Source organism: Hyla sarda, chromosome 5 (genome assembly GCF_029499605.1).
Source record: "Hyla sarda isolate aHylSar1 chromosome 5, aHylSar1.hap1, whole genome shotgun sequence".
Classification (NCBI taxonomy): domain Eukaryota; kingdom Metazoa; phylum Chordata; class Amphibia; order Anura; family Hylidae; genus Hyla; species Hyla sarda.
Genome location: NC_079193.1, coordinates 347,380,191 through 347,403,598, shown reverse-complemented (window position 1 = coordinate 347,403,598; position 23,408 = coordinate 347,380,191). Strand labels below are relative to the sequence as shown.

Here is a 23,408-nt window from a genome sequence, read left to right as displayed (position 1 = left end):
GTAGCTAGACAGGATTATGTTTTGGATAGTCTGAGGACTCCTAGTGGTCTCTTTATATTATTTATTTAAAAAGGAAATAAAATGTTATTATGAAGCATATTAGAAAGGTTAATGTTTGGAAAACACATTCAAAGTTTTTAAACCTGACAGTGCCCATTTAATATGGCAACTTTCTTACAAGGCTCATTTTTCATGTAAAAACAAATTGGTGAAACCAAAACTGATGGAGTTATTGACAAGTTGAGAAGATTCAAATGATATTCTGTATTTAAATTATGTCCAAAAAAGAAGAAATCAATGGGCACAGTGTTGTAGTCCTACCACTAGGTGCATTGCTTTCAAAGTCCAGAAAGACCTCATTGTGAGTTTGAAATGTCGCTCACACCTAACAGTGAATACATTTTATGTTTTTTTACATTGAAATTCTGGAGTGCTGCTTCCCAATTCTGATAGAGAGAGCTAAGATAAAAGATTGGTTGCTCAAACCTAGCCCTGGTTGGTACACTGATTGAACAACCAGATCTGCCGGTGAGCCATTTAGCTAAGACACATTGCTGTGTACACATGTAAACATACCACCCAGTCCTCCTACCACCACTGACAGAATATGTGCGTCAGTGGCTGGAGGAAGATGCAGAAATGTGGATAGGTGAGTAAGTTATACATGCATTTATAGGTCACTATGTATTTTTTTCAGCCATTTTTCAAACTTGCATTCACCTAACAGATTAATTGCCTTTCTTTCGTACATCCTACCTGTTCTGCTGCTGGCTAGAAGATGCCTGAGAGGATCTAGTGCCAACAAACAATAATTTGTAGGCCGTCATAAACGATTTGATTAGCGACAAATGAGGGAATTCTCACTGGTCATACAGCTTACACTCCACAATGATTAATAATGTTTACTCAATATAATAATTTACACAGTTACCACCCGTTAAAGGCGTTATCCAAAAAAATAAAAAATAAAAAAATAAAAATAATAATAAAAAAAAAATTATATATCTCCTATCCGTGCCTCACGGTTGGGGATAAGCTTTTGATGGTGGGGGGTCTGACTGCTGAAACTGCCCACAATCTGAAAAACAGTGAGGAGAGTTTTGACTAGTGTTGAGCAGCATAGGCCATACTCAAATTTGCAATATTTCGCGAATATATGGACAAATATTCGTCATATATTCGCTAAATCCACATATTCATAATATTCGCGTTTTATTTTTATAACAATTTGCATCTGCAAAAATTGGCATATAAAAAAATTTGCATATGCAAAAATTCGCAAATGCGAAAAATTGCAGATGCTAATTTTCGCATATGCGAAAATTCCCATGCCAGTCTCACACAGTAGTATTAGAGCCTTCTTTACACCACACAAGCTGGAAGCAGAGAGGGATGATCACTGTGATGTGTACTGTGAAAAAAAAAAATATTCGTAATTGCGAATATATCGTGCTATATTCGCGAATATTCGCAAATTCGCGATATTCGCAAATAAAATTCACATTGCGAATTTTCGCGAGCAACACTAGTTTTGACACCATTCTGGAGATCATGGGGGGTCCCAGTAGTAGCGAGAACAGGGAACAGGTACAGGAACATGACACTTTAAGGTGAGACATAAAAGGTGAGGTTGGGCCTCTTTATACAAATGAAATGCTCATAATGTGTTGAATTTTCTCAAAGTGTGTGAAGAATTTTTAGAAATATTATACACAGCCTCAAAACAGGACCAACAGTCTTGTCCTGCTTTGTATGCAAAGGAAATTGAAACATAGCAATGAATCCCCCTCCCCCGCTCTATGTGTATAATATCCTTGACATGCTTTGAACGGCAAGCGGGAATTGCTGTCATCAGTTTTAGGAATTTCAAGTGAGCGCTTCTTTATAATAAGACATATTTACTGTTTGTGGGAACCCGCTGTTTTCTTTGGTTATTAAAGGAATCTTTGACTATAATAGGCCGGAATAGGAATGAAGAAGAGCTGAATGTTATACACGTCCTCCCCGCTCTGCCTCTGTGCAAGATCCGAAATGTTACATTATAAGCATACTGCTCGAACACAACATAAAGACACATATAGCAAAAATGGTCGACCAGCACCACTTTACGCCACATATCCCATGATCTCTTTATAATACCGTATTTCATATTCTATTACAAAGTGTATGCACTGTGTTTATGTGTGGAAAGATACCCAGTCATTGTTATGTAAATACACCCTTAAATGGTACCTGTCATCATCCATGAAATTTAATATACTATAGATTAGCCTTTTGAATGAGTTTTATAATATACTTCTTAACAGAATTCTGTAGTTTTATGCGTTAAATTAACCCCTAAAAGTTTGGCCACCAGGGGACCTCCTTCTGGTCCTACCTGCAGTCCATCTAGGAGATTGTTTCCTGCAGCAACATAGGGGGAGATTTATCAAAGGATTTAGACTGTTTTTTCCTGTCTAAATTTGTCGCACAGAAAGTCGCAGTCTAAATATGTGCGACTTTTCTGCGACTTTTGCTGTGGAGGATTTTTAGAACATGATGCATACAAGTCTATTTTAGACGGAAATGCATTGGAAAATGCATTGGTGCTGAATTGATCAAGTGCGACTTTTGTGCCACAAGTCGCATCTGCCCAAAATACGCTGAAATGTCAGACCATGTTGGAGCAGGTCTAAATGCAGTTTAAGCTGTAGACCCTGAAGTCTGAGCACAGAATTTATCAAGGGCTGTGAGACCTTTGATAAATTAGGAGCACAATAGACAGGAGACTACCACATACGCTGGTCTATAAGCATAGCCAGAATAGACTAGATTAGTAAATGTCCCCCACAGTGTTTAGAGTGTATGGAGCCCCCCCCCCCCCCTTATGTTGAGCTGTCCAGGCATGCTGGGAGATGTAGGTTTGCTGTTGCTAGAGACATCCTGGTTGGGAAACCCAGCTTTAGAGTCATGATGCCTTCAGTGCAGGGTGTTCAATATTTCTGCTCCCTTTTGCAGCTGCTGGGCAGAGCTGACACACTGTTAAGTTCAGTGCACAGAGCTGAGGGTGGTGTTTGCGGTCACAGCCCATCACACACTGAACTGCTCTAGGCTGTGTGTTCAGAGCAGCATAGCAGAGTAAGGGAGGAAGTTCTCAGCAAGACTTCAGATGATGTCAGGCCTGCCCCTTCCCAGTCTATGAAGTTAACTGAGACAAAGCAAAATATACAGCACAATATCAAGGTAGAAAACAAAAAATATATAATAATAAAAAAAAGGCAGGGGGATGTTTATCATGATGGTTGGAGTGAACTGGATTAAAAAATGTATCAAGATCATGACAGGTACTCTTTAAACGTTCTGATAGAATTCCATGATATTGTGTTTAATTGTTTTAATAAGAAATTGAATTCCTTAATGTAACTAAAGGAACGGTAAATCAGGAACAAAGTCCAGCTTGATGGTGCAGTAAAATTAGGAAACCTCTATTGATTCTTCCAACGAAAGATGCACATATCGGAACAGGTAGTCTGAGAGCCTGAAATGCATCGGATTTCCTGTCCTGTTACATTTTTCTTGTTTAACTGCACCATCAGCTGGACTGTTGTTCCTAACTTCGGATTGGGGACGCTGCCTCCCAGTCCGGGCTCAGGTATTCAGTGAGTGGAGGTGGGGGCTGTTATTTTGGAACTTTAATGTAAAGATAAGGGTGGACACACCTGTAAATTATTTTTTCTTACAACACCTTTTTTTTTTTTCTAGTTACTTCATGTGGGGAACTTTCCGTGCCACCAAATGGAAAGAAAATTGGGACACAAACAACATTTGGTTCTACAGCAATATTCACCTGTGATACAGGGTTCATGTTGGTGGGGTCAGTGGTGCGAGAATGCTTATCTTCTGGACTTTGGAGTGGCACTGAAACAAGATGCCTAGGTAAATGTCACAGTTTTTAATGAGGTTATATTTATGTTACTATTTCTCAAAGAGTAACTGGAGCCAAAGCCATAACTATGAGAGGCATTTGTCACACCTCTAACATGGGGTCTGGGGTGGCTCAAAATGCCCTACTGTATATGAGGAGACCAACTCTATAAATGATATAATGATTTAAGGCCTCATAACAGATTTTATATTGAGGTAAAGAAGCTTTACATGAAACCTCTGGCTGGACTTGTGTTTAGTTTAGTGTTTCAGTTCTTCATCTTACATATACTTTCAGTGCTGCCCATTAAAGGGGTACTCTGGTGGAAAAAAAAACAACATGCTTTTACATCAACTGGTGCCAGTAAGTTAAACAGATTTTTAAATCAGCTGCTGTACGCTCCAGAGGAAGCTGTGTAGTTCTTTCCAGTCTGACCACAGTGCTCTCTTCTGACACCTCTGTCCTAGTCAGGAACTCTCTATAGAAGGAGAGGTTTGCTATGGGGATTTTCTTCTACTCTGGACAGTTCTTAACACGAACAGATCCAGTGATAAGTATGAGCACCGGCACATACACTACTATAGATATACAAAGCAGTCCCAGTGTAGCAATCCACTTCACGCACCTGTCCTGACAGCAGTGGTGCATGTTGCCAAATAGATATGTACAAAAACAACTGAGAGAAAAAACTGTGGCCATCACTCACCATTCAGGGGTCTTTATTATCTTGATAGGTGCTTAACTCAAGTACAGCGGGCAGGGGTCAGAGGCAGGGGTCTTGCGACAGAACAGGTTTGCACACGAGATGCGCTTCCACAAGCCGATACACCGGCGTGGACGCACGCACCTGGATTAAGTACGCGGGTCACGTCGGAAGTGCTGTCATGGTAACATTCAAACACATTACAAAATCATGTGACTAGAAAAGAAAAAAACATTGGGATCATATCGAGCGGCATAACAGTAAGTGTCAATCAGCATAGTTAAACATTCATTGAAAAGGGAGTAATTCAAAGCGGTCATTGAGACCTCGATATGATCCTGATGTTTTGCCGCTCGATATGATCCTGATGTTTTTTTCTTTTCTAGTCACATGATTTTGTAATGTGTTTGAACGTTGCCATGACAGCACTTCCGATGGGACCCACGTACTTAATCCAGGTGCGTGCGTCCACGCCGGTGTATCGGCTTGTGGAAGCGCATCTCGTGCGCAAACCTGTTCTGTTCCGAGACCCCTGCCTCTGACCCCTGCCTGCTGTACCCGAGTTATGCACCTATCAAGATAATAAAGACCCCTGAATGGTGAGTGTTGGCCACTGTTTTTTCTCTCAGTTGCTTTAGCACGAACAGAGGTGTCAGCAGAGAGCAATGTGGTCAGACCGGATTTATTTTTCAAGCCTGCCACCCCTAGCTGAAGTTTGAGAGGAACCAAAGTATTATTTGAAGAATTATTATTTTTTTGGGGTACAGTGCTATGCCAATGTGGCTTTTTTGTGTAACTTTAAGTATGAAGTCCTTATGCGAAGCATAACTTCTATGTATCACATTGCAGCGGGTCACTGTGGAACTCCCGAATTAATTGTGAACGGACAAGTGATCGGAGAGAATTATGGCTACAGAGATACAGTTGTCTATCAGTGCAGCCCTGGCTTTCGCCTAATTGGGTCTTCAGTAAGGATTTGCCAACAAGATCACAACTGGTCTGGACAATTACCATCCTGTGTCTGTAAGTAACCATTTTGTGCCTTTAGTAATGTTTTAATACCTTTTCCATGTATGCATTGGAATACTGTTATTTTATACCAGGAAAGGGGTTAACACATGTCACAATGTCTCTTGGTAGAAGAAAAGGAAAGAGAAAGAATTATGAAAATACATTTTCCACCATGGCTGTCTTATATCGAACGCTTGTAGTCCTTAGAGACCATAGATGTTTATTACATTCATAAATAAACTATTGTATTAGGTCAAAATATCAAACTTTGTCTGCATAACTTAACACTTAGTCATAGGGTATATTAGCACAATTTCAGCATTTGATGTACAGTGATCCCTCAAGTTACAATGGCCTCAACATACATATGTTTCAGCATACAATGGTATTTTCTGGACCATTGTAAGCTGAAACCGGACTCAACATACATTGTACAGACAGTCCAGATCTGTGAAACATGTAAATGGCTGAAAGAACCGACCAATCAGAATGGGCATTCACTGGTAAAACTCCTGTATTACTGAAGCGTATGCACTGCCTGGTGTCTGGTAGCGCCCCCTACAGTACAGGGAGGTATTACATGTTCTGTACTACTCTTAACCTGGGCCAGGATTAGCTGTTCTTTTGGACACCCGGTGAGGGCGGCTCCATGTTACTTTTTTAGGACATTGTGTGTACAGTACAGGACCCCGAAGAAGCTCCTGTCCTCTACATAGACCAGTGCTTCCCAAGCAGGCTGCCTCCAACTGTTGCAAAACTACAACTCCCAGCATGCACGGACAGCCTTTGGCTGTCCGGGCATGCTGGGAGTTGTAGTTTTGCAACAGCTGGAGGCTCCCTGCTTGGAAAACACTGACATAGACAGTGATTACAGCTCCCAGCAGATCTTTCTTACTTTTACATGTAAGGACTTGCTTTCTCTATATTAATCTACTTATTTTTCTTTAAAGGGGTATTCCAGGAAAAAACTTTTTTTATATATATCAACTGGCTCCAGAAAGTTAAACAGATTTGTAAATGACTTCTATTAAAAAAATCTTAATCCGTTCAGTACTTTTGAGCTTCTGAAGTTGAGTTGTTCTTTTCGGTCTAAGTGCTCTCTGATGACACGTGTCTCGGGAACCGCCCAGTTTAGAAGAGGTTTGCTATGGGGATTTGCTTCTAAACTGGGCGGTTCCCGAGACACGTGTCATCAGAGAGCACTTAGACAGAAAAGAACAACTCAACTTCAGAAGCTCATAAGTACTCATAGGATTAGGATTTTTTAATAGAAATAATTTACAAATCTGTTTAAATTTCTGGAGCCAGTTGATATATATATATAAGTTTTTTTTCCTGGATAATCCCTTTAATTCTCACTTTTTCCTAATTTTGGATGACATTTTCGTGCCTTTAGAACCAATTATCAGGTTTCCATAGAGTTCTGGGATCAACATACAATGGTTTCAACATACAATGGTCGTCCAAGAAACCAATTAATATTGTAGCTTGAGGGACCACTGTACATGTATGTCATATTCATCATATGGTCAGGATGAGGTGTATGAAGCAAGCTCAGGAGCTGAGCCTGGTGCATATAGAGTAGATGTCATTAGGTGCAACCATGACATCTGAGTTGTTAGATAGGAGGCCCCATCACACAATTAACCCCCATGATTGAATTTCAGGGTATTGACTGGCTGTCATGACAGCAGGGGGCCTAGTAAATGCCCCTATGTCTACCATTTTAGTACTTCAGTTACCCCCTGAAAAGATATAATAGAAGAAATAAACAGTCACAATATTCAGCAGTACATTAGTGTTGTAGAGAATTGTAAAAGTGATCACATGTTCAAGTTCTAGGGTGAAAAAAGTTTTAAAAAAAGCCAACTAAAGGCGTTATCCAGCCAAAAGTAACTTATCCCCTATTAACGGGATATTGTGTAGAAGAAGCTGCTTGCAGAGCTTCAGATATAAAAATTGATGGTGCTGTACCAGTAAAGTTTTCAGAGGAATAAAATATTAAAACATTATTGTTATTCATGTGTGTAAATTAACGGACAATGTGTTTCAAGTAGGGATTCCCCCCTTTGCCAGGTATATATATATATATAGCAGAGTACAGACCACAAATTCTGTTTCCAGGACAACTAATGCCCTTATTATACCCCACCCTTAAACTTCACTTTAGGTGTATCATTTAAAAGGTATAACCAAAAATGTTTAAAAATACAAGTGTCACCAGTCTAATGGTAATGAGTGGACGTCACTGTAAAGTGGTAAGGGCGTATACCACTGAAAATATCACATCATATATGCTGTTGATGGCTGCAGTCCTAACAACATGTATATAAAATATGACTGGTGACAGAGGCTTGTTAAAAACAAATAGCCCTCCTGACATGTTTCGCTACTCAGAGCTTCATCAGAGGTCTGTGCTAATGGTTGATTCTGCTCCTGCTCCAACTCCTTGATTCAGGAGCAGGCAGAAACAGTCAGGGGGTCAGAATTATGTGGAATGTGAGCTGTGGGGATCGGAGTAGGTAAGTATCGCTTCTGTGTTGCCCAGAAACATACAATTTTTTTTTATTTTGGCCAGAATAACCCAAATAAGTCAGAGCCCTGCCATTATATCATTGATAGACTACTTTTTTTTTATTGAAAATTACTTTATTAGCAATAATACGTCATAATAAACATACAAACAATGTACTGTGATTCATCACAGGCTGGGAAGCAGCATACAATAAAGGAATACCCCAAGGATAGGCTGTTAATTTTATAAGGCTGGATAATCCCTTCAAATCATTGGCTTTAAGTGTGCCTGCTGTTACAAAAAAAAAAAAAAAGCAGAATATGGCGGTGCACTCCTTATAACATCTAACACTCTCTGCTGTCTTCGCCTTGTCTTTTCTTCAGTGTTCTCCTATCACAGACATATATACATATATATATATATATATATATATATATATATACTTATAAAACATATACCATATATTCTCGAGTATAAGCCGACCCGAATATAAGCCGAGGCCCCTAATTTTACCCCAAAAACCCAGGAAAAGTTATTGACTCGACTATAAGCCTAGGGTGGGAAATACATCATCCCCCCTGTCATCATCCAGACCCCCGTCATCATCCCCCCCCCCCTTCATCATCACAATCCCTTCATCAGTGGTCTTCAACCTGCGGACCTCCAGATGTTGCAAAACTACAGCCGTTGGCTGTCCGGGCATGCTGGGAGTTGTAGTTTTGAAACCTCTGGAGGTCCGCAGGTTGAAGACGACTGCGGCCTTCGTCATCATCGTCATCATATTTTCACATACACTACATTTCAATATGTAATTTCAATTCAAATTGCTCAGAAGAATGCAGCAAAAGTGTATGAGTAAATGAGCTGCGGGGCAGGGTCTAGCATTATAGATCAGGTCTGATGAGCTAATCAGTGCTTAGATCCATGTATGTCGCGTCACAATTGCCATGTTGCATGGTTACAAATGAGAAGGAGTGACCACAATTCAGTGCAAACGGCAAGAAAAATTACAAACAGCATGAAACATATCTGCAGCCCTACAGCGAGCTCCGGGGACTCATCTGATTGTCCTATCTCACCCTTCATGTATATATCTCTTCTTTTTTCAGATCATAAAATTGTCACCTGCCCTATAATTTAGACTCGGTCTGTTTATCGAGGTGCATTTTTAAGGTCTGTTGCTTTTCAGTATCAAGCACCAAGGAACTGCCAACAATTTACCGTCAGAAAATCCTCTTAATACTGTTTTGCCATTGGAGAAATAATTATGATCTATCTGCAGTTCTCTTCCCGTCTGGCACATATTAGAATAATATATGACCATGTTATATAATGTAACCTGTTAGGACTCGAAAGATCTACTGTATCTAGATGTGGATTTGTCATTTGAGCAGATAATCAGTTTTTCCTTTGATTTGGACTTCTCTCGAGATATTCTCCTACTACAGTACAACAGCTGTCTCATGAAAGTATTCATGAGGACAGATTCTGAGAAGGCCATTCACCCAATAAATCTGCACTGACACTGATCGCTGTCAGCCAAAAAAAAAAAAAAAAAAAACAGGAGAAACTTCTGAACACTGTTTGTCCTGTATTTCGGTGCTAAAATTGGATGTGAAGTTAGAATGGAATAAAACATAGGCTCAAAGAGCGAAAAATTCAATAAACAAATAATAGAACTTGTAACAAATGGTAAACAAGTCATCAGTATTTGTAAATAGCCGAGATGTTAGAAAGAAAAAAATCAAGTATTTATGATACTTCTTATCTAATATATTTAAGGGTCCAATATATATATATATATATATATATATATATATATATACCACAGAACAAAGAGAGCGGCACTCCAGATACGTATAACCCCGTGCGGGTGTATTTATTCACACATCTGTAGGATGGTGAATAAATACACCCGCACGGTGAATTTCTTGGGGCCTGAGTCGGACCCTGGAGCTGAGCACCCGACGGGATCTGGAATCCTTGGCAATAGCCACACATGGTGCTTCTTCACTTGGATTGTTTCTTCTATATATAGATCAATAATTTTCTGCAATACAGCTATAAACTTTATTTCAATAAAAGTGGAAAACGCTGAATAACATCTTTTTTCATCATAAACTCTAAGTCTCTTCAACCCACTGTTTCAATTATTGCACACGCTTTTTTATGTCTTCAGGAGAGAAAAAAAAAAAGGTTCTTGGCAGAGCAGCGAAGCATGCATGGTTCTATTGGTTCTTGGTCAGAGGTGAATCAATGATCCCTTAATCCAGCGTTTCCCAACCAGTGTGCCTCCAGCAAGGAATATATCTCTTTCTCTGGATGGCAAACATATCTATATTTTATGGTCATTGGTTAATGAATTGTAGACACTGTGTAATGCATCATTTTCACCTGTGGGGGCACTGCAGATAAATTGAAAATGTACTCTTTTTCTGCCTACTTAACAATCTGCTCTTAGCAACAGATCCCCAACTGGATTGTGGTCTCTATACTGGATAAGTGCAGAGCGTAGCAATGTCAAAATAATAAAGCAAACTCAGTACAGAGGCCAGGAAACAGTTCAGGACACGAAAGGTTAACCAAAGCACAAACCAGTGAGCAATAAAGAGATAACAGCAAACTGACAAACTGACAAACAGACAAACAAAGCAAAGTCTGGAAGGCCAAGTCAAAACCAAGAAGTCCCACTGTAGTACTGTGTGACTTTCTGGTTCTGACTTGGACTGCCGGACTTTGCTTTGTTTGTCTGTTTCTTTGTTTTTCAGTTTGCTGTTACCTGTTTTGTGCTATCTGGTTTGTGCTTTGGTTAACACTTTGAGTCCTGAACTGTTCCCTGGCCTCTGTGCTGTGTTTGCTTTATTATTTTGACATTGCTGTGACAGTACCAAATCAATAAGCAAAGGAGTAGTCAGAGAACAAGCCAAAAGTCAGAAAAACATAAGGACAGTATAATGAACACAAGTATTAGGAGCTAGTGCTAGGAATAATATATCACAAGCAACATTCACAGAACCAACTGAGTATTTATATTCCACCTCAGGAGGATGTGGCATTGGCTCATTACTTACGACTCCTGATTGGCCCAGGCATTATCATGAAAATTAGCATTGCCACAGCTGAACATAGGAGGGATTGGAACTGTAACCAGAGCCAGAGGCAGACATACCTGTTACACTTACTACCAGTTTCCCCCATAACAAGGTGATCAACAGTAGCTTCAACAGTGGATTACTGTGAGATCAACTTATTGTCTGAGGGGCACTTTGATAAAATACTATTTTAGTCCAAAGTGGACAATCTCTTTAATAGATGTATATGACACTGGACTTACATAGTTAATACTTATTTTGCGGGAAAAACATTCTTATCAGTAGTTGTCATTTCTTCATAAAGAAGTGCCCTAAATCCATCATAATCAGATTCTATTACTCACGGGTTGCATTAGTTTTCATGTTAAACTAAGGAGAGAAAAGGGTATTAGACCACAGGGAGCAGCATGTTTCTTTATCGATAATCTTTAAACAAGAATGAATCTCTGTCAAACAAGTCTTCCCAAATCTGCTGGATAGGAATAAGAATAGAGCAGGAGAAATAATTGCTCATGGGTCATTGCTAACAGCAGTCGGGGTGAATGTGATGTTTTTCAACATCCAATTATAGCAAACCACACAGACGCTGCAGACGCTATGCTGAACAGCAAGGAGACAGGTAATAGGTATCTACAACTGGGACACACTGCAGCCTAGAAGGGAAAAACACTGAGGTAAATACAGATGGATTCAGACTTTGTATTTGTATTATATATGACTCTGAGCTATTTCTATATTACTGTCTGTTTATCTGTCTAGCTCAGATACATAAACAAACCGACAGACAGACAGACTTATTTATTTATATAGAAATCCCTCTCAAGCTATGATAGTTAGATAGATAGATAGATCTATAGATAGATAGATACAGTGGGGCAAAAAAGTCAGCCACCAATTGTGCAAGTTTTCCCACATAAAAAGATGATAGAGGCTGTAATTTTCATCATAGGTATACCTCAACTATGAGAGACATAATGAGAAAAAAAAATCATAAAATCACATTGTCTGATTTTTAAAGAATTTATTTGGAAATTATGGTGAAAAATAAGTATTTGGTCACCTACAAACAAGCAAGATTTCTGTTCTCCACTCATTACCTGTATTAAAGGCACCTGTTTCATCTTGTTATCGGTATAAAAGACACCTGTCCACAACCTCAAACAGTCACACTCCAAACTCCACTATGGCCAAGACCAAAGAGCTGTCGAAGGACACCAGAAACAAAAGTGTAGACCTGCACCAGGCTGTGAAGTCTGAATCTGCAATAGGTAAGCCGCTTGGTGTGAAAAAATCAACTGTGGGAGCAATTGTTAGAAAATAGAAGACATACAAGACCACAAGACCACTGATAATCTCCATCGATCTGGGGCTTCATGCAAGATCTCACCCCACACAGAGGGGACCTAATGAATGACCTGCAGAGAGCTGGGACCAAAGTAAAAAAGGCTAACATCAGTAACACACTATGCCGCCAGGGACTCAAATCAAACACATGAAGCATTTCAAGGTGCTGGAGTGGCCTAGCCAGTCCCCAGATCTCAACCCCATAGAAAACCTTTGGAGGGAGTTGAAAATACGTGTGGCCAAGCGACAGCCCGAAAACATCACTGCTCGAGAGGAGATCTGCATGAAGGAATGGGCCAAAATACCAACAACATTGTGAGAAAACATTGTGAAGACTTACAGAAAATGTTTAACCGCTGTCATTTCCAACAAAGGGGATATAACAAAGTATTCAGAGGAATTTTTGTTATTGACCAAATACTTATTTTTCACCATAATTTGCAAATACATTTTTTAAAAATTAGACAATGTGCTTTTATGATTTTTTTTTCTCATTCTGTCTTTCATAGTTGAGGTATACCTATGATGAAAATTACAGGCCGCTCTCATCTTTTTAAGTAGGAGAACTTGCACAATTGGTGGCTTACTAAATACTTTTTTGCCCCACTGTAGATTGATAGATAGATAGATATGAGAAAGATGGATAGATATGAGATAGATAGATAGATATCAGAGAGATATATATCAGATAGATAGATAGTTATCCCAGAAAAGCAGCACATCCAAGAAACAAAAATAACTCCAAATTAGTAGTTGCCCGCAGTCATAGGGGCCTTGGTTAGGGACTCCCAGCTTCAACAAAAAAAGAGAAGACCACAACTTCAGTGCAAATCAGAGTGGTTTATTCCATCTTCAGCAATACAGATAAGTTGTAACGTTTCAGTGGTCTCACACCACCATCCTCAAGCAGAGCAGCACTTTCTAGTAAGATGTGTAGGTGTCAGTCAGCAGTCTAGCCTAGGTCTAAGGCCAAAATGTCCATTAAATAAAGCAGTAGTTGAAGCCCCTATTGTATTCCCCCATTTGTTAACAAGTCCTCTCTCTTTTTTCTTTAACCCCTTAAGGACTCAGCCCATTTTGGCCTTAAGGACTCAGACAATTTAATTTTTACGTTTTCATTTTTTCCTCCTCGCCTTCTAAAAATCATAACTCTTTTATATTTTCATCCACAGACTAGTATGAGGGCTTGTTTTTTGCGCGACCAGTTGTCCTTTGTAATGACATCACTCATTATATCATAAAATGTATGGCGCAACCAAAAAACACTATTTTTGTGGGGAAATTAAAACGAAAAACGCAATTTTGCTAATTTTGGAAGGTTTTGTTTTCACGCCGTACAATTTCTGGTAAAAATGACATGTGTTCTTTATTCTGAGGGTCAATACGATTAAAATGATACCCATTATTATATACTTTTATATTATTGTTGCGCTTAAAAAAAATCACAAACTTTTTAACCAAATTAGTACGTTTATAATCCCTTTATTTTGATGACCTATAACTTTTTTATTTTTCCGTATAAGCGGCAGTATGGGGGCTCATTTTTTGCGCCATGATCTGTACTTTTTTTTGATACCACATTTGTATATAAAAAACTTTTAATACATTTTTTATAATTTTTTTTTTAATAAAATGTATTAAAAAAGTAGGAATTTTGGACTTTTTTAATTTTTTTTCGTTCACGCCGTTCACCGTACGGGATCATTAACATTTTATTTTAATAGTTCGGACATTTACGCACGCGGCGATACCAAATATGTCTATAAAAAATGTTTTTTACGCTTTTTGGGGGTAAAATAGGAAAAAACGGACGTTTTACTTTTTTATTGGGGGAGGGGATTTTTCACTTTTTTTTTACTTTTACTTTTACATTTTTTTCCATTTTTTTTTACACTTGAATAGTCCCCATAGGGGACTATTCATAGCAATACCATGATTGCTAATACTGATCTGTTCTATGTATAGGACATAGAACAGATCAGTATTATCGGTCATCTCCTGCTCTGGTCTGCTCGATCACAGACCAGAGCAGGAGACGCCGGGAGCCGCACGGAGGAAGGTGAGGGGACCTCCGTGCGGCGTTATGAATGATCGGATCCCCGCAGCAGCGCTGCGGGCGATCCGATCGTTCATTTTAATCGCGAACTCCCGCAGATGCCGGGATCTGTATTGATCCCGGCACCTGAGGGGTTAATGGCGGACGCCCGCGAGATCGCGGGCGTCGGCCATTGCCGGCGGGTCCCTGGCTGCGATCAGCAGCCGGGATCAGCCGCGCATGACACGGGCATCGCTCCGATGCCCGCGGTTATGCTTAGGACGTAAATGTACGTCCTGGTGCGTTAAGTACCACCTCACCAGGACGTACATTTACGTCCTGCGTCCTTAAGGGGTTAAAGGGGTATTCTAGGCAAAAACTTTTTTATATATATCAACTGGCTCCGGAAACTTAAACAGATTTGTAAATTACTTCTATTAAAAAATCTTAATCCTTCCAATAGTTATTAGCTTCTGAAGTTTTCTGTCTAACTGCTCAATGATGATGTCACGTCACAGGAGCTGTGCATGATGGGAGAATATCCCTTGCATAATGGGAGAATATCCCCATAGGAGTTGGACAGCTCCCGGGACATGAGTCATCAGAGAGCAGTTAGACAGAAAACAGCAACTCAACTTCAGAAGCTAATAACTATTGGAAGGATTAAGATTTTTTAATAGAAGTAATTTACAAATCTGTTTAACTTTCTGGAGCCAGTTGATATATAAAAAAAAAGTTTTTGCCTGGAATACCCCTTTAAGTGTAATAATACAGATATAATAGTTCAGAACTACTATATTCTGACAGTTGTAAAACTGATTTATTAGTTGTTTATTAATAAATTATCTTTATTCTTTGTTTCTTGGCAGCTATTAGCTGTGGTCATCCCGGGAGCCCAATTTACGGGAGAACAAGTGGCAGTGGTTTCAATTATAATGACGTTGTGACATTCTCCTGTAACACTGGATATGTTATGCAAGGACCAACCAGGGCGCAGTGTCAGGCCAATCGGCAATGGAGTCATCCTCCCCCCATCTGTAAAGGTAAGAGATAAATACTTGCTGGTACTTCTTCTATACATAATTCTACACTTCTATACCTACCTTCCTCTGGAGGACCCAACATGTCTGTGAATTACATGGATAAATCTTTGCTTTTAATATGTAATACCTTTTGTTCCCTGTGGTGGCACTGCAATTTCAGACAAAAAATATATTTCAATTTTAATGTTGGCCAAGTCTAGACTGTCACTCCGACCTCATCTAAGAGAAAGGGAGAAACAAGCGTTCCATAGTGCAAACACGCTCCAATGGAGGAACCAGAATAAGGGTAGGAGCTGCTTACCAAAGTTGGTTGTGTAGCCACATACACAACAATGGAAAGCATGAAAGTAGGATGGAAATGATGTCCAACTGCTGCTATCCTGCTGTGGTAGTGAAGTCTAAACAGGTAGGGCTTCTTGAAGATGTTGCAGGTTAATGAGCGCTGAAATGATCCACCAAGGTTACAGCAAGGAAGGTTTAATGGTAAAATGCAATGTGTTTCACTGTTCATGCGCAGCTTCATCAGGCAGGTGCCTGACAAAACTGCGCATGCGCAGTGAAATGGGTTCCATTTTACCATTAAAGGGGCTCTCAGGTGCTTAGACATCTTATCCCCTATCCAAAGGATAGGGGATAAGATGCCTGATTGCGGGAGTCCCGCCGCAGGGGACCCCCGGGATCTTGCACGTGGCACCCCATTTGTAATCTGTCCCAGGAGTGTGTTCGCTCCGGTCCTGATTACCGACGACCACAGGGTTGACGGCGTGAGATATCATGCCTCCGCCCCCGTGTGACGTCACACTCCGCCCCTCAATGCAAGCCTATGGGAGGGGGCGTGACAGCTATCACGTCCCCTCCCGTAGGCTTGCATTGAGGGGCGGAGGTGTGACGTAACACGCCGCCGGCCCTGTGGTCGTCGGTAATCAGACCCGGAGCGAACACGCTCCTGGGACTGATTACAAACGGGGTGCCACGTGCAAGATCACCGGGGTCCCCAGCGGTGGGACTCCCGCGATCAGGCATCTTATCCCCTATCCTTTGGATAGGGGATAAGATGTCTAAGCACCAGAGAACCCCTTTAAACCTTTCTTGATTTTTGCCTTGATGGATCCTTTCAGCGCTCATTAACCTGCAACCTCTTCAAGAAGCCCATCCTGTTCAGATTTCACTCAGAACTCATGACCTCATACAAAATTGCATCAACTAGACTTAGGTGAACAAGATTTGCTTTTTGAGACACTCTAATATGATGTCCATCAGTAGTATTTGGCCTTTATTTTTGTAGATTAGTCATGTTTGGCCAAGTGTTGATAATCATATTGATTTCATGACACTGTACAGCATTAAACCCCTAGGCTTGCATTGGGTAAACAACATTTGCAGCCTTGAAGAGCTCTACAAGAGTTGTAATGTTAAACTCTAGTGCATAAAAGTGTCGACTAAAAGTAGTTGGCCCTAATTGTCATGTACCTTAAAGCGGATCTGTCAGCAGCTTTTCAGGGTATAGAGTAAGGGCATGACTATATAGGGCTTTTGACCCTGAATCCATACATACCTGTCATTAGTTAATTGACCTCTCCAGGGCCGAGATATCAAAGTAAAAAAATATATGCAAATTAGGCTTTGGAGCCCATTAGGTGTTCCCCTCAGATGCTAGATTACAGTGGAGAGGAGGGGCTTATAGTAAAGGCATAAACAGCATTTCTAGCCTGAACTTTGCACTTCGTCAGGCAATACATAGGTATAGGTATTGCCTGATGAAGAGCCCATTTTGGCATATAAACACTGTTTATTTGTAGCATATTGTTCAATAAAACCTTTATTCTCATTGGATATCATTGTCCATATCCTGCTTTGAAGAAACGCCTCTACATAGGTCCGTTTTGTCTATCGCACGGTACTACACCAATTATATGAGTTGCCACACCGGCCCAAGTCCGTTGAAGCTGGAGGGCCCATGAGATTGCTGCCCATCCTTTATTTTCATGCATTCTTAGGTGTTGTGCTCTTAGCATTAGTGTTGAACGCGAATATACAAATTGCTTCAAAATTACTGTGAATATTGGCACTTTACTATTTCACGAATATTTAGAATATAGTGATACATATTCATAATGAGGAATATTATTTGTTTTTGCAAATATGCAAATATTCGCAAATATATCGTATAATACCATATAATCATGAAATATCGCAAATTTGAATATGGCCCCTGCCGCTCATCACTACTTAGCGTAACACCATCCGGTAAAGAGCCATTTTGCTATTCTATTACACTGTGTAGTCCTTACAGTCTTCCCTGGGTGAGCTCCTGTTTTGTATTGGATTGGTTCTGCCGTGGAGCCATGGAAAGCAAAAAAGAGAACCCACATGGACCAGTAAGTCAAAACATTATTTTCTATAAAAATAAAAATAAATTAACAGTACACGGCATGATTCCTGAATTTGGGGAATTTAATGAGATATGTATCACAGAGTTATCCCCAGGGGTAGGCATGGGTTGGTGGTTTCCACATTGCCCTTTGTCTTGCTCATAGTGAGGACTGAGATCAAATCTGCCGCTTTCTGTTCCTACAGTGCGGTGGATCATTAACCTCAATCATACAGCCACTAATGATTTTGTCCCATTTGTCAATCCCTCTCTGTATATTTTTGCTTAAATTGTTACCGGCCAGACCAGTCATAACAGTTTCATCAATGCCAAGTTCTTTACAGTAAGTTTACTTCTTATTTGACAAAGTGTTTATATCTTCCCTGAGTGTATTTCCCTGGACTCTAGTAAAATATTATCAATCAGTATTCTATAAATCTTAAAAGCAATTAAGGAAACAGAACATAGCAGGGTTCCCAGATAACCTTGTGAATGCATCTGTGTCAGGCAGAGGTTAGCAATAAATTTCAGCCAAGATATGGAAATAAAGCCCTAGTTTTGGAGTCAAGTGATGTACACGGGTTGTGTTTTTCTTTGTAACACTGGTCTTTGCTTGGTGAGCTCACTTGACCTTTCAGATACAATTTGACTACTTCTCGTGACCCTGAACTAGGCCAGTTACTAGATTCTTTAGTGTCCACAATGAATAGTGAAGAATGGAGCACTCACAGCGAGTGGGAGGGGGGTACGATCAGCAGGCAACAAATGTTTCACGCCTCTGTGACATGAAACATTTGATGCCCTGTTGTTTGTCTGCATACCTCCCCCAGCCTATGTGACATCCAGCTCTCCTGCACAAATGCATTATACTGTAAATCCATGCTGTATATCCTTACTGGCCTTCTTTGACGTGTGAACTCACTTGACCTTTGCAGTTACAATCTGACTATTTCTCTCCACGGAAGGCAGGGTGGGTATGATCAGCAGGGCAACAACTGTTTTACGTCTTTTTGGTGCTTCCTCTGGGACATAGGCCAGAGGAAGCACCACAAAGGCGTGAAATATTTGTTGCCCTGTTGATCCTCCCCATCAACCTCCCCCCCCCCCCCCCCGACTGTGTGTCATTCCTCTTCCCCGCACAAATGCACCATGCTGTGTATCCATTCTGTCCTACTGGATGAAATATTGAAGAAGCAATGCTGAACTAGGCTCAGGGAGTTGTAGTTTACATAGTCAGTCTGATTGGAATGTTGGAGTGAGTTCCCACCATATATGCAGTGCCGGAACCTTTTTTTTTTTTCTTTTGCTGCCGGTAGATTCATTACTGTGTCATAAGCAATTATAATTTATTTAAAGGGGTACTCCGGCCCTAAGACATCTTATCCCCTATCCAAAGGATAGGGGATAAGATGCCTGATCGCAGGGGTCCTGCCGCTGGGGACCCCCAGCAATATTTAATGCACCACCCCGCTATTATCAGCCTCTGGAGCACACACAGCACCGGTTCTGATGAATTGCGATCACGGGGGCCTGAGTATCGTGACATTACAGCTCTGCCCCATGTGATGTCACGCTTGACAGCCGCCACGCCCCCTCCCATAGGCTTGCATTGAGGGGCGGAACGTGACATCACACAGGGGCAGAGGCATGACATCACGATACTCCGGCCATATGATCGTGATTCATCAGACCCAGAGTGATGTTCGCTCCGGAGGCTGATGATAGCGGTTTGCTGCATGAAAGATTGCGGGGGTCCCCTGTGGCAGGACCCCTGCAATCAGGCATCTTATCCCCTATCCTTTGGATGGGGGATAAGATGTCTTGGGGACAGAGTACCCCTTCAATTACTGTGTTGATTCCAAAAGCTAAATTAATGCTAAACCTTTCTGCAATATTTCTGTTGCATTGTGTCAATATGCTCGGGGAACAGCTGATCTGGAGGCACATTGAGCGGAAAGTACAGAACCAGGGATGCAATGTGGCATGCCCTAATACAACAGAGAACTCTGCCAGATTCCCACTGACATGCTGTTCACTGCAAGAATAAGATGTTAAATCTAGCACTGACTGTCATGCTTAATACCAGGGAAGTGAACCTGGAAGTAGCCAGTCTCTGTGCACTGAATAGGATGGCATTAATGAAGCAAAAAGCCAGGAATGGCTGTGATGGTGATGGAGTACAGGTGAAAGGCTTGCTGACTGGCTCCACTAGAGTTGCATGTAGAACACTTTAATTTATTGACAGTGGTTCATGGCTCTTACTGCCCCCCCCCCCCCTTTGTCTTCACTATGGACCATCACAAGGGGATTTAGACTCTGCAGCAAAGGAACCCCCAAGTTGGCCCTAAAGCTGGTGACTAAGAGAGACATCTTCTTAATGGGATACTCTGGTGGAAAAAAATAAAATGTTTTTCAATCAACATCAGAGCAGGAGAAGTTTGCTATGGGGATTTGTTCCTGCTCTGGACAGTTCCTGGCACAAACAAAGGTGTCAGCAGAGAGCACTGTGGTCAGACTGGAAAGAACTACAGAACTTCCTCTGTAGTATACAGCAGTTGATAAGTACTGGAAGTACTGGAAATAAAGGTAATTTACAAATCTGCTTAACTTTCTGGGACAAATTGGTCTGAAAACATTTGTTTTCCACCAGAGTACCCCCTTTAAGGTGTAAAAAAAATTAATAGTGCCACATTAGGAGGCAAGAATAACTTTTTATCCAGGAATCAAAGCCAAACATCAATAACATAGTTGGGATAAATAAGAATGAGAATGGCAGACAGAGAATGGAGTCAACCACAGGGCAATCATCTATATTGGCAAGCAAATTAATATAGTATCTTCTCAGAAAATATGAAAAATTTGCATTCATCATCCATGAGGCCGTCACATTTCAACATGACAATGACGTGAAACATAAGACCAAGGCAGCAAAGAAAGTGAAGGTTCTGTTCTGGTCATCATAGACTCTTGACCTCAACATCATTGAGCCACTTAAAGGGGAATGATCAATCATGCATCCATATTAAATTATAAGAGAGTAACCCTATACCCTGCATTTTTCACAGTACAGTATGAACATTATGCACGTTAATTGACCTGTATGTTATGCTTTTGTGTATTTTCCACAATGTATTGAGTGCTGTCAAGTTTGGTGAAGCTAGTGTTGCGGGGCACCAGGAAATATAGTTTCCTTGCAGCCAAGTTGCAGGAAGAGGTGCTGAGCTTCAGTGCAGGCTCAAAACAGACACTTAAGCTTGGCAAGCATGGTGACCAATGCATACGTTCCACAATGCTCAATAGAAGCAAAAGAGATGAGGGATGAGTTTGGTGCTTGTTGGCAGAGTGTGGGTTTACCACATGTACTCTTTCTCTACATATACTTATAGATAACTGTACATATCAAAGCTATACTATAGTTATTATTCTGATTTTGTACTACTCATATTTCACCTGCAGTTGTCAACTGTACGGATCCTGGGGTCCCCGAAAACTCTATCCGAGAGAGTAAAATAGAACATGGGAACTTCACCTATGGAACAGTGGTATTTTATGACTGCAACCCAGGGTATTACTTATTTGGATCATCTGTGCTTGTCTGTCAGCCCAATGGGCAGTGGGACAAATCCCTTCCCGAATGTATCGGTAAGTTAAATTATGTAGCACATTATAAGGAATAAGTAATTGGATGAAATGGTTTCAGACAAAGTTGGAAAAATGTTTTCCTTGGAGCTATTTGGCTCTTAACCATATCGACTCTCATTACATTTGTTTACGGTAATTTTGTGTTCATACAGGTTGATCCTTATAAACAGCAATAATGAAAAAAATAAAATTTACTTAATAGATTAAATAATTAAAATACACAAAATAACTATGGATGGAGTCCACAATAAAATAAACTAAAGTAACACACTGCATAGTGACCCTTAGTGACCCTTGTTGGCCACTAATTTGGTAGAAATGTATAGCGATAAAAATATTCTAATCTAAGAAGAATTAAACAATCTGAAATACCTAAAATATCATCCACACAAAAAAATGTACATTTTCTTTCTAATCTTGTGTTAGGTTGCAAAACATGAGGAATTCAGAATTCTATTATTCAAAAATTAATTTTTTAAAAACTTTTTTTCAAACCTAAAAATGCAACTTCATGCTATTTAAATGGGTAGTCAGCCCCAAAGGATAGGGGATATGATGTCTGATAGCAGGGGTCCCGCAGCTTGGACCCCCGCGATCTCTGTGCAGCACCTGGTGTTTGTTTAGAACTCTGGGTGCGGGCGGTGGGGTTGTGATGTCACAGCCACGCCCCTAGTGATATCACACTACATGCTCTCAATGCAAGTCTATGCTGCCACGCCCCCTCCCATAGACTTGCACTGAGATGGACGTGGCGTGACATCAAGAAGTCACGCCCCCCGCCGCCCCCTCCAAGCGTTCATAACAAAACATTCCCAAAACTGGGGCAGCGGAGTACCCCTTTTAACAATTGGGCTCATATACATCTATACATCCCCACTATGCAATACTAAAAGTACCTACAGACACAAAATTTGAAGTCACTTAAACTTGTTTGAATATTCTTTATAGTAGTTATTTGATGCCAAACAATTTAAAATAGAATGAGACCTATGCACAGAGGGGGCACATGTATTAATGAGCTATATTTCAGTGTAACACTGTATTTTCCTGTAGAAAGAATGTTTCCGGGGTACAATTTTCTTTTTTTCTCACAGATTGAGTAAAAATGCCTGTAAGGTTCTGTACGGGCCCATAGCAGTCTATATGTGCCACATCTGAGCACTGTCATTGTTAATGGTTGTAAGACCATATTGTTACACTCTTCTAGAAATTGATTTGAAATAAGTTAATATTAAATGGGTTTTCCAGGCATAACTAAAAGTTATATCTGATCTATATATATATATATATATATATATATATATATATATATATCTGGCTGTGGATTAAAATAATAAAAGCAGACACACTTACCTCCCCCAGTCCCTTGTCGCTGCTGCTGGCAAATATCCTGATCAGCATTGCAGTCCCATTCTTCCTTCTTCCAATGATGTGTCACTCCTGCAGAAACTGTCCATTTTGCCCTGTGGTTGGGAATGGTACATCATTGGAAGGAGAAAGAACAGGAGCGCAGCAAGGAACAGAACACCTGATAGTCAAGGCAGAGGGGAGTGGGGGAGGTAAGTATGTCTGCTTTCATTATTTTAATGCACGAGGACTCATATTCAAAACTATTAGATTTGCCCCCCCCCAAAAAAAAAAAAAACATTAATTTTAACACAAAGGCTCACATTTATTATTTTTGTATGCTAAATTATTTTCAGTATCTTTGCATGTCATAGCTCTTTGCACCAAATGCATTATAGTTA

The 23,408-nt window shown here is 40.4% G+C and overlaps 1 protein-coding gene across 6 annotated transcripts in view; it reads left to right on the top strand.

Annotated features, from left to right (window-relative positions):
• Nucleotides 1-23,408, top strand: part of CSMD3 (CUB and Sushi multiple domains 3) — a 1,342,864-nt gene that overhangs the window by 1,168,531 nt on the left and 150,925 nt on the right. For all 6 annotated transcript variants that reach the window (XM_056522623.1, XM_056522621.1, XM_056522626.1 and 3 more), the window contains 4 exons: nucleotides 3,742-3,915; nucleotides 5,457-5,630; nucleotides 15,474-15,647; nucleotides 21,475-21,660. In XM_056522623.1, the coding sequence (XP_056378598.1) occupies nucleotides 3,742-3,915; nucleotides 5,457-5,630; nucleotides 15,474-15,647; nucleotides 21,475-21,660 (708 nt within the window). The remainder of the gene's footprint in view (nucleotides 1-3,741; nucleotides 3,916-5,456; nucleotides 5,631-15,473; nucleotides 15,648-21,474; nucleotides 21,661-23,408) is intronic.